General features: G+C 35.7%; 1 protein-coding gene and 2 non-coding genes across 12 annotated transcripts in view; 1 reads left to right on the forward strand and 2 right to left on the reverse strand.

Moving 5' to 3' along the window:
- Window positions 1-12719, reverse strand: part of PHC3 (polyhomeotic homolog 3) — a 75099-nt gene that overhangs the window by 43525 nt on the left and 18855 nt on the right. For 7 of the 10 annotated variants that reach the window (XM_045539638.1, XM_045539641.1, XM_045539637.1 and 4 more), the window contains exons 5-6: window positions 3576-3734; window positions 419-517 (exon numbers count right to left, since the gene is read on the reverse strand). The exons of 1 other annotated variant lie outside the window; for it this stretch is intronic. In XM_045539638.1, the coding sequence (XP_045395594.1) occupies window positions 419-517; window positions 3576-3734 (258 nt within the window). The remainder of the gene's footprint in view (window positions 1-418; window positions 518-3575; window positions 3735-12719) is intronic. 2 more of the 10 variants (XM_045539643.1, XM_045539646.1) reach the window with 1 other exon arrangement.
- Window positions 4028-4130, forward strand: LOC123631094. Its single transcript, XR_006732970.1, has one exon. It is a non-coding gene; the product is annotated as a U6 spliceosomal RNA (small nuclear RNA).
- LOC123631035 lies at window positions 4138-4278 on the reverse strand. Its single transcript, XR_006732919.1, has one exon. It is a non-coding gene; the product is annotated as a U4 spliceosomal RNA (small nuclear RNA).

Raw genomic sequence — 12719 nt, forward strand, 5'->3', positions numbered from 1 at the left:
TTTTAAATTTAAACTTTACCTAATTTAATTCATATGCAAACTTTAAATCCATCTTGACTAAGTTATTATGTAATTATGTAATTATTATGTAACTGCTTGCAAAGGAAATCTACATAAAATACATCTCACATAAGAGAAATAAATCTGCTTTACAATAAAACACACAATGTCATTAGCAAAAACTCTCATTAACCTTGACCAATGCCAAATAACTTAAATATCTGTGTTTAATGGTATTATAATTTCTAAAGAACAAAAACATTTTAGTAAAGTTCTCATTGTATTTTATTAAATTCCAATCTGAAATGCATGACAAAGAGCACTGAAACCATCAGTAACTTAAATACAAATGGAATGCTTATCTTTAACCTAAAGATCCAGATCTCAAGTACCATGTTATGAAGCTAGACAAGCTCACCTGAGTAGCTGCAGACTGACAGGAAGATGACGATGACGACGAGACAACAGGAATGTCAGACTGTACAGCAGCCACAGTGGTAGCGGGTGTGAAAATCAGCTGTACAGACAGAAAACCAAAAAAGTACCCTAAGACAAAAGAACATGTCCCACACACAATGTATAGCAGGCAAAAGAGACTGAAATTTGGGACAGAAAGACAATGCAGGCCAGGGGCAGTTGCTCATGCCTGTAATCCTAGTACTCTGGGAGGCCGAGGTAGGAGTACTTGAGCTCAGCAGTTCTGGACCAGCCTGAAGAAGAGTGAGACCCCATCTCTACTAACTAAAAATAGAAAAAATTAGCTGGGCATCATGGCTGGGCCTGTAGTCCCTGCTACTTGGCAGGCTGGAGGATCACTTGAGCCCAGGAGTGTGAGTTTGCAGTGAGCTATGATACCACTGCACTCTACCCAGGGCAACTGAGTGAACTATACCTCAAAAAAAAAAAAAAAAAAAAAAAGAAAGAAAGAAAAAGAAAACTGAACCCCACCCCACACTCTTCATTAAAAAAAAAAAAAAAGAAAGAAAGACAATGTACTTTAGAACTGTCTCCTAAGTGAAAGGTTTTACATGACAAAGAGAAGTTTCTGATAATAGAGAACTCAAAAAACATCAAAAACATTTTTGAAATAGCTCATGATTCTGATGAGTAGAAAAATAAATCAGTCCTCAAAAAAGAAAATGTATTTTGGTAAAATGAAATCCTCGGGCCGGGTGCAGTGGCTCACACCTATAATCCTAGTACTGTAGGAGCAAGAGTGAGAACCTATTTCTACTAAAATTGGACAGGTGTAGCGGCGCACTGCCTGTAGTCTCACCTTCCCAGTGAGCTATGATGACGCCATTGCACTCTACCCAGGGTGACAGAGTGAGACCCTGTCTCAAAAAAAAAAAAAAAAAGAAATGTGAACCTCTTTCCTTACTCCCCACCTTCAAATTAAAAAATAATAAAAAAAAGAAATTATAAAAAAAAAAAAGAAATCTTCAGACCAAATTGTGTCCCAAATAAGCTATTATACTTAAATTTTTCCTAGCTCAAAACTACTGCGGCAGGATTCCTAAAATGGAAAGTTAAAATAGACTACAGTCACTACTTTGGGACACAAATTAAAATTTCAGTGAAAAACACAAAAAGAAACACCAAAAAGCCTTTTCAGTCCTCTTTCCCACAAGGATAACTATGCCATATACTACACTACAAAATGTCACTCAGCTACAAAGGATCTATATGGCAAACCCAGGTTGCTCTTGATTTTAAAGCTATTTGTTAAAGAAATAGTCTAAATGTAAATGTCACAACATGTCAAAATTCAACAACAAAAGAGCGTGCAAAAAAGCGTCACATAAAAAAACACATAATTTATTTACTCATCACTTTCAATTTCTTTTTCAATATTAAAACAAATGCCATTAATTTCAAAGGCAATGCAATCCACTCAGATTATTCAACTCAATTTAGTAATAGACAGTTGTTTCAAAGAATGTGTAAATACTCTATTTCAAAATTGTATCAGGTATTTAGTTCTTCATTGCTGTTTAACTTAAAATGATCAATTAGATGATCTTATTAACTTTTCCCCACAACCTTCTGTGAATCCAGAATTTAAGTGATCTTTTAAAACTTCAGTTCTTTAGTATAGTATCTTTAAGTGAATTCAACAACAAAGTACAGTCGGCTCTCCATATCTGTGGAGTTCAACCAACCATGGATCGAAAAAATATTTGGGGGAAAAATGAATGTGTCTGTACTGAACGTGTATAGACTTTTTTTGTCATCATTCCCTAAATATAGTATAACAACTACTTAAAAAGCATTTACATAGTATTAGATATTAAAAGTAATCTAGAGATGATTTAAAGTATACAGGAGGATATGTGTAGGTTATATGCAAATACTATGTATGTTACTTATAAGAGACTTCATCATCTTTGGATTTAGGTGTCCACAGGTGTGGGGATGTGGGGCGGGGGGGGTGTGTGTATATTCTGGAACCAGTCCCTTTCCCATACCAAGGGACAACTGGCATAACTTTCATGAAAAGGTAATTTCCAGTACGAACACCCTGAAAGCACTAAACCTAAACAGAAGCTATTCCATTTAATTTGAACCATATGAAACTGCTGATTTTAGTAGTCCAAAATGGTCAACTCCCAACCATTTCAAAGGGTTCAACCTAATTTTAAAGCACATTATTAGTTAAATATAATAACACCAGAGAAAAAAATCTAGAAATATGGTAATGTCAATTGAATAATCTGTGAAAAATAGGTGAGTCATGTCATTATTTCCCATTAGAAACATGACTGGAAACTTTCTTTACAATTTTAGAGAACTGGGGATCCAGTTATATTCAGTTCATTGGACAAATAAGAACATAAGTAAATATATCAGGGCCAAAGCTTTTGTCTACCTTCCTAGAAAGACATCAAATAAAATAAATGTCAACCAATTTCTACATTCTTTAAAGAAGCTCAACAATTAAATTAGGAAATTAGTGGGTTTCCAAATACAGAATAAGCAAATTAATATTCCTATACTAATAAAAGATCAAACTGAAATAAGAATACAAATAACTTTATAGAATTTGAGATGGGAATAACCAAAGCTAGAAGTCATCTGAGAAATTATCAGGAATTCCAACCCAGATTTCAGAAGATCCTAGGATATAAATTCTAATTTATAGTTAACCACTAAATTTTTAACATTTCTAACTATTTCATCAAATCTAAGTTGTCAAAAATATACAAGGAATTTATGTACCATTGTAAGTACCAATTACAAGGTGCCGTTAATTACAAAATGCATCCGAATTTCAGATTAAAATGTGAAAAAACTTTTGAAATAGATGAAATTTAGTATCAAAAAATAAACACTCTTATCTTATAGAATCTCTATTAGTTTCCCAATGTTTGAAATTGCTATTATATTTGATACCAAGAAGCCATATTAATTAAAAGTAGAATTTTTTAATGGCAAATGTAACAAGTGCTGAGCACATACACACAAAATAAAACATTTCTTATATATTAAAAATGCCTCTTATGTCATCAAATCAAGAAACATTTTGTTCTCTCAAGTCCTTAAACACTGAAAAATTTTGGTAGCTCATATCTTACCATTTGAGCTCGGAGATACATTTGAGCTTGGCTTGCCGTTAGGGTAGGGGAGGTACTCCCTAGTAACATAGTCTGTTGGGTAATACTGCCGCTGGTAGAACTGGAAGCTTGGGAACGGCTTATTAACTGTGCAGGTGTAGGAGAGGTGGAGAGGTTGATCTAAGGAAGAAAACATATTAGGTCATAGGCTTCCATTTCTTGCTTCCATGTTAATGAATTTCACACCAAGCTCAGTTAGTCAATCAATGGTATAAAGTGTAGCTAAGAAACCCAAAAGAGAGGCCTTTATCTTTGACACTCTCTGAACTTTTTGGGAATTATTTGCATATATGCAAACAATAGCATGGACTGGTTAGTAGGACAACTTTTAAGGCTATGCACAATGTGTTTCAGTAAGATTTCCAGTATCTTAAAATATCATTTCTACTACCTCCTAAAAAATTAGGGCCAGTGCTCACTCTGGCAGCATATAACAAAATTGGAATAATACAGAGAAGATTAGCATGGCCCCTGCACAAAGATGACATGCAAATTCATGAAGCATTCCATATTTTTTTTTCAGTCTCCGTAGAGACTGTCAAAAATTGCCAATGCCGACTATATTGCAAGTCGTCATGGCGGGGTATTGGGAAAAGTTTTCAATTAGCAATAATTGCGCCTTGGATAAACCTCATTGGCTATGATACTGCCACTGCACAAAGCTAGGCATTCCATATTTTTAAGAGAGGATTTTGAACATTCCCAACACTAAAAAATGATAAATGTTTGAGGTAATGGATAGGCTAATTACCCTGATTCGATCATTATACATGGTATATACGTATATGACACTATACCCCATAAATATGTACAATTATGTATCAATTAAAAATTATAATAAAAATTAGGGCTAATGTTCCATTATTTTAACATTCCACATAATTTAAAATATTCTAATCAATAGTTCACACTATTTTGTCATATTCTGTCACTTTTTTTTTTTTTTTTTGAAAACAGGGTCTCACTCTGTTGCCCTGGCTGGAGTACAGCGGCCTCATCATAGATCACTCCAAACTCAAGCTCAGCTCAAGTGATCCTTCTGCCTCAGTGTCTTGAGTAGCTCAAACTATAGATGCATGCCATCATATCTGGCTAATTTTTTTAGATTTTGTAGAGACAGGGTCTCACTATGTTGCCCAGGCTGGTCTCAAACTCTTGGCCTCAAGCGATCCTCCCACCTTGGCCTTCCAAAGTGCTACTGTAGATTACAGGTGTAACCCACAACATCCAGCCAGTATTTTGTCATATTTTGAGGAGTTTGTGAAGTGAACAAAAATTAAAACACAGATAATCTATTCATATATATAAAAACATACATGTAACATATAATTAGCATAAAGTTCTAACTTAAAAGCACTCACAGCAGAAGAAAATACAATTGCTACTTATCAAACAGATGTAAAAATCCTGAATACTGGCTACAAAATTAAATTATAAACACTATTTTAACACGTTAACTGCCATGTGAGTTATATTTAACTTATGCTAGTTTGGAGTCTGGGGCCTACAGTTGGTTTATGAAAATCTTACTTGTTGATGTTCTTATTGTTACAATTAATATTGACAACTTAATTGCATATAACTCATGCACAGAAAACAATAAAAAATAACAAATTTTTCATTAAATCAGAAAGGATCACTTTGTTTTAGAAGTTTTTTTTATTCTGTTTTTATAATAAAACACAGTGGCCCCAAGGAAAAAAATTTTTTTCCTAGTGTGGCAGTCAACGTGTTAAAGTTTAAAACTGCTGTTAAAGAATAAAGTAGGCCAGGCACAGTGGCCCAGGAATTTGAGGTTGCAGTGCTAGGATCATGCCACTGCACTCCAGCCAGGGCGACAGAGTGAGACCCTGTCTCAAAAAAATAAATAAATAAATAAACTAGGGCATAGCCAATCTCCCAGGATACATACCAACCCAGTAACTGGTTGTATCTATAAAAAGAAACTGGGATGGAGTGGGTAGGGGAATAGGGAAAAGTATACCCTTTTTATTAAATCTTTCCAATTGCAGGTCACATCTATGTATTATCTATTTTAAAAATAAATAATATTTTTAAAGAAACAATAATATAATCTGACCTCAAACCCTTTTCTGTGGAACAAAACAGAGAATAAAATTAAGAAATAATTTATTACGAAAAAAAAAAAGTATTTACTAGACTTCTGATTCCAGCAACCAGGCAGACTGGACTAATACATCAATGGCCCCAAATACACTCACAGGAATGCTAGATCAATATGAAAAATTAGAATATACAGCTGAAAACTCAAAAGGAGGGATGGGAGAGGGAAATTCCCAGGTGTCAGAAAGGAAAGAACTCAAAGCCAGAGATGGAAGCTCCAGCTGACACCAAGGCAGTCTAGGGGGGTATACTGGTCCTATTACGACAGAAGACTCAACTTTGAGCCTATTTCAGGGGAGGGCGATAAGTGAAATCCCTATTTTGAGCCAAGATCCTGAAAAAGGCTGCTCAATATATGATAGAGAAGCTAGAAAAGCTCCACCCATATACTCTGAAAAGCAGCAAGGAAGCTTGCATCTACTCTGCTGCCACTAGAAGTGGCTATGAGAATTAAAACTCCAGGCTTGCACCAAGTAGGGATAGAGAATCCAATCCAATTTTTTTTTCTTTTGAGACATGGTGCTGCTGTCACCCAGGCTGGAGTGCACTGGTGTTATCATAGCTCACTGCAGCCTCCAACTCCTGGGCTCAAGTGATCCTCCTGCCTCAGCCTCCTTAGTAGCTGGGACCACAGGTGTGTACCACTATGCCCTGCTAATTTTTTTTTTTCTAGAGATGGGGTCTCACTATGTTTGGTCTCCAATTCCTGGTCTCAAGTGACCCTTTTGCCTCAGCCTCCCAAAGTGCTGAGATTACAGATACAAGCCACCATGCCTGGCCTTGAATCCCTGTATAGTTCCATAATCCATCCCAAGACATCAGTATTTGAACCAGTCCAGGACGTTTGTTAAGCTGAATAGTGACTAGAGGAAGCTTAGTAAAGGCTACATAAACAGACCGCTCTACTATTTTTGTAACTTTCTGTGAGTCTATAATTATTTAAAATCAAAAAGTTTTTAAAAACTGTATAGTGGGTACACAAGAGTCGGTTATCTAATTCGCTAAGTTTATATGTATCTTTTAAGTGTTTTGCAATTTTAATAAAATATTTAAATCTATAATTCAATGCATAAATACAATACAGTATTCTGCAAGCCAGATCTTACTCCTAACACACCACTGAAACCCCGTTAGCAATAGCAACTATCTAACTGACAAATTCAGTGGATTCTTTTCAGATCATTCCTTTCAGGTCTTCTTTACCAGGTCTTCTTCCTTACCCACCCCCAAAATGTTCATGCTTTGTCCATGACACTTTTCTTCTTGAATTCCTAAATTATCATATCCGCTTCCACCATTTCCAACAATTGAATCCTGATGACTTTCAATTCTTGACTATAAACCGTTTTTTGGACCTCCAGATCCAGATACCTACAAAACACTTCTGGAAGTCTCTTACCAGCTCAAGCTCAACATATTTAAACACCAAACTAAGTATTATTCCTTCTAAACCAGTTTCCCCTCAAATGGCATTGGCATTTTCTGAAATGTCCCCAACACAAATTATCTGGGAATCATCCTGATTCTTCCCTCTTTTATTATACACACAAAATCAGTCCCATGTCTTACTGTTTCTACATCTTTCAGTCTCCTAATTTCCATTTTGATTTTTAATCACTCTGGGCCCATGTCATTTTCAGCTAGATTAACAGCTGCAAATTGATCACTTTTCCTGGAATCTTGCCTCCTCTGACTTGCCAGATAATCTTTCCCATATTTTATTAATATTAATTGCCCATTTAAGAACCTTCTGGATAAAATTCAACCTCCCACGACTACCTTTCTAGCACCATCTCCTCCCACTCCCCCATACACATCCTTCAGATCATCTATACCAAGCTATTCACAGTGTCATGATGTCTCAGTCACCCATGGCACTAAGTAATGAAGCTCCTGACCAGACTGAGCATCCTCCCCACCCACCATGCCTTAGTCTATCCCCACCTACGAAATGAACAATTCCTTCTCAAAAATCACCTGTTCTAATAAACTTTTCCAGGAATTCCTACAACCCAAAGTAGAACTGACTATTCCTCCTCCTTTTTGCCTAATTGTAATTGTCCATATATAATACTTTTAGCATGTATCTCTATCTCATCCTTCTAAATAGTAATTTCTTTAAGGGTAGGGACCATGTGTTATTCATCTTTATATATCCAATATCTATGAAATTGCTTTATCTAATAAAAGTTTGTTAAAGAATGTCATGTTAAGGCATAATTCACAGTTTTCACATAATATTTAAGCTCATCACAGACAAAGAGAGACAGAATACGAAAGAGGGGGGAAAAACAATTTTAGTATAGTACCTAACAAAGCAGAGTAAAAACGCAGAGATAGTGTGGTGATATTAGTTCAATTCTATTTTTGATGTGCTATGTAACCAATTATTAATAAGCCCCTCAAAAAACTTATTTGTTTTCTGTACCACCTATGTATGGACATTTTGGATAAAGCCTTGCTCCAAAGATTAAACCATACAGCAGAGCAAAACTGGACCCAGGTTTTCTGACTCACGTATTTTAGCATTAAGGATAATTTTTTTTTAAATACGCTGCTCTCTCCCTAATTCTGGTTACTGTGCAGTAATAATGCCTTGGCACTTCTTTTCAGTTGGCGACTCTTTTGAAAAACAGCAAAAAAGAAAGACAGACACTCTCAGTGAGGCTATCTAAACATTCTTAAAGAAAAACAATAAAAGTCTTAAAAAATGACTGGCTCCCTCCAGGATAGTATAAGAGGTAGTTCACCATTTTTTTATGGCTGATTAGAACTCCATGGTATACATATATCACATTTTATTAATCCATTCATGTATTGATAGGTACTTGGATTGTTTCCACATCTTTACGACTGTGAATTCTGCTGCTATAAACATTCAAGTGTGGATATCTTCTTTATAGAATGTCTTTTTTTCCTGGGGGTAAATACCCAGTAGTGAGATTGCGGGATCAAATGACAGGTCTACTTTTAGTTCTTTCAGGTATCTCCATACTACTTTCCATAGAGGTTGTACTAGTTTGCAGTCCCACCAGCAGTGTATGACTGTTCCTATCTCTCCACATCCACGACAACATTTGTTGTTTTAGGACCTTATGATAAAAGCCATTCTCACTGGAATTAAGTGGTATCTGATTGTGATTTTGATTTGCATTTTCCTGACAATTAGAGATGATGAGCATTTTCTCATATGTTTCTTGGCCATTAGACTATTTTCTTTTGAAAAGTTTCTGTTCACGTCCTTTGCCTACTTTTTAATGGGTTGATTTTTTTCTTGCTGATTTTCCTGAGTTCTGTATAGATTTTAGTTATCGGCCCTTTATTGGATGTATAGCAGGCAAATATTTTCTCCCATTCTGTAGGTCGTCTATTCACTGTAATGATCGTTTCCTTGGCTGTGCAGAAGCTTCTTAACTTGATCAGGTCCCATTTGTTTATTTTTGTTGTTGCTGTGATTGCTTTTGGGGTCTTCGTAAATTCTTTGCCTAGGCCAATGTCTAGAAGAGTTTTTCCTTTTCTTTTAGAATTCTTATGGCTTCATGCCTTAGATTTAAGTCTGTTATCCATCATGAGTTGATTTTTGCGAGAGGTATGAAGTACGGATCCTATTTCAGTCTTCTACATGTGGCTATGCAATTTTCCCAGCACCATTTATCCTGGATAGAGCTGGAGCCCATTCTTCTAAGAGAAGTATCACAAGAAGGGAAAAGCAAACACCGCATGTACTCACCATTAAATTGGTAATAATTGATCAACGCTTATGTGCATAAGTAACATTCATCGGGTGTTGGGCAGGTGGGGAGAGAGAAGGGAATGGGTAAATTCACACCTAATGAGTACAGTGCATACTGTCCGGGGGATGGGCATGCTTGTAGCTCTGACTCAGGTGATGCAAAAGCAATTTATGTAACTGAAGCATTTGTACTCCTGTAATATTCTGAAACAAAAAAAAAAAATCACATTGTACCCCTTTAATATATAGAATTTTTATTAGCTAATTATACCTCAATAAAGCGGAAAAATCTATAATTTAAAAAAATATGACTGGCTGATAGCTAAAATGTCTGAGAGTGCTTTTTAAGGAAGTAGAACACAAAGTACAAAGAGAATGCTTTTCTTTTTCTTAAAAAAGAAAAGAGGAAGTAAGAAAACTAAACAGCAACTTCCTGACCACCTGTATTCTTCTTTGCTTAAGTTGCAAGATCAGAGAACAATCGTCATGTCTACTTTTAAGTTCCATATAACAAGTGATATGTCAGGCATCTGTCTACTAATAAACACTCAACCCATGAGGGCCAATAGATCAGTAGCCATCTCTGCAAAAAATCCATCTCTCCAGCTGGCCTGACTAAAAAACAGCTGCCCTTCCTTTCCACAACTGATAAGGCTCTCCTCTATTTTCTGCTTTGCTCTGCTTACCTAAACAAGATGTCCTTACTGGTTTCCATTATTTTCTCTGTCAATTCCATCCCAACACTCCTAATTCCCTTTCACTGAAAGCCTTGGCCAATCCTGTCACCTCATACCTCAAACCACACTGCACAAAGGAACTCACTCACTGAACCCTATTACTGCAGCTCTCTCCCTACTGGCACTAATTCTAGAAGTCCCGAGAGGAAACCAAGTCTGCCAGGAAAAGCCACTTAACTCCCAACCACCCCTTAGTGCCTCCAAAGGGAGGTTCCAGAGGGTCTCTGGCCCAGAGTACTCCCCATAGCCAAAGCCCACTTGACAGCTGCCTCTACCATTTGACTACTCAGAATCAATCAAGTATATCATACATAGACAAATACTTCACAGACATTAAAAGGGTGATATACATCTGTATTCAATGGCATGAAAAGATTTTTATGTTCAATGTTGAAAAACTGCGAAATAATATGCATAATTCAACTTATATAGTTACATACAAATGTCTGTGTGTATATATATCACATGTGAAAAACATGTTGAGAAAGATAACTGCATTGTATGTACAGACAATAATGCATACTCATAAAACTGTACATGACTAGATTCAATATAAAAACACACACACTCCTTACTACCTATAAGAATAGTCACCAAAATGTTAAAGGTGTATAATGCCTCCTAGGAGTGAAATTTGGGGTGGTTTATATTTTCTTTTTTCAAGTTTTTTTCTTTTCTATGTAGGTATTAATGTTGGAATCAGAGAGAAAATGCTATTTTCCTTTTTTTAAATGTTTACCTTAGTGTACTGATTTTCTTTTATCGCTTTAAGGCAGTTTATAAATTGTATTGCTTGATTCTTCAGTGGGAACTTCTATGTGAGTAATTCAAATATCTCTAGTAAAAAATGCTATATAGAAATTTTAAGTAATACTGTATGCATGAAAATTTTTTTAAAAGACTGTGCATTTTTAATAAAGAAATCAAATAAAATGACTATCCTTTTTATTAAACAAACACATTACTTCTACTTTCTGCAATATAAGCTGGTAAAAACAAAAAATAACAACCTCATCCTCTTTGTGTTTTCAGATTTTGACACCCTAGAAAGAAAAGTTGCAATGTTGAAACAATTAAAACATTGGAAATAATTTTAAATGTCCAGCCATAGGGATGGTTATATAAAATAAAGTCCATCCACACTGTGCAACATTAAGTGGGACTGATCTCTGTCTGCAAACACAGAAAGCTCTCAAGACACGCTATTAAGGGGAAAAAAAAAAAACACAGAATATCTAGCAGTGTTTATAATGTGTAAAAAAAGTGTTAAACACATATACACACATTTCTCTATGACATACATGTTCACAATACATAGAATGAGATCTGGACAAGTATACAACAAACTGAGGAGACAGAGGGACTGAAAGGGAAAGGAGGCTGAAAAGGACTTAAGACTTTTTTACTTTTTCTGTACCACTGCAATATTTTACAAGAATGCAATAAAGCTGCTCATCACCATACAAATATTCAGGCTACAGTTTTATTTTAGACTAATAATAAGTTTTGTAAAAGGCTTCTACATTCGACCACTTGAAATTACATTTTTAAGAATCTTTGAAAACAATGAGTTTTAAAACTTAAAAAATACCTCCTAAAAAGGACAACAGAGGATGAGGACATTAGTAATAAAACACTGAGAATGACTTGTTATAAGCAATTTTCTCTCAGATAAATTCATAATGGATTCATTTGATACATGGTTAATCTAATTTAGACATTTTCAGAGAAAACTTAAGTTTTAAGGATCTTGATCTAAAAACAAGATCGGCCAGGCACAGTGACTCACGCCTGTTACCCTAGCACTTTGAGAGGCCAAGACAAGATCGCTTGAGGCCAGGAGTTCAAGACCAGTCTAAGCAATAGCAAGACCCCAGCTACAAAAACTAAACAAATTAGCCAGGCACGGTGGCATGGACCTCTAGTCCCAACTACTCAGGAAGCTGAGACAGGAGGATCACTTGAGCTTAGGAGTTTGATATTACAGAGAGCGAGCGAGACTCTATCTCTAATAAATAAAATGAAATAAAATAAGTATCTTATTGCCCCAATAAGAGTACCCTTAAGAAGTTTTTCAAAAGAAAATAACTAGAAATATATGCAAATATATATAATGAAATATTCAATGCAGGTTTACTTATAATAGAAAAAAAAGAAAATATTAAAACCACCAGCAAGAGACAAGTAGTTAAAAAAAATGGTAGAACATTATATGACCATTAAAAATCACATTATAACCAATAAGTGTAGAAGATAATGGTCAGAGCACAGATTGCATGTCCCTCCTACTAAAATCCACTAAAATAGCAGTTAATAATAAAAAGAACTGAAGAAACAAACAGACATATCTAGACTGTGGGACATTCCATAAGACAAGCGAGCTGAGCTCTTCAAGTGTCATAAAAGAAAAAAACAGGCCGGGCCCGGTGGCTCACACCTGTAATCCTAGCACTCTCGGAGGCCGAGGCGGGAGGATTGCTTGAGCTCAGGAGTTCGAGACCAGCCTGAGCA

Source organism: Lemur catta, chromosome 1 (assembly GCF_020740605.2).
Source record: "Lemur catta isolate mLemCat1 chromosome 1, mLemCat1.pri, whole genome shotgun sequence".
Classification (NCBI taxonomy): Eukaryota; Metazoa; Chordata; class Mammalia; order Primates; family Lemuridae; genus Lemur; species Lemur catta.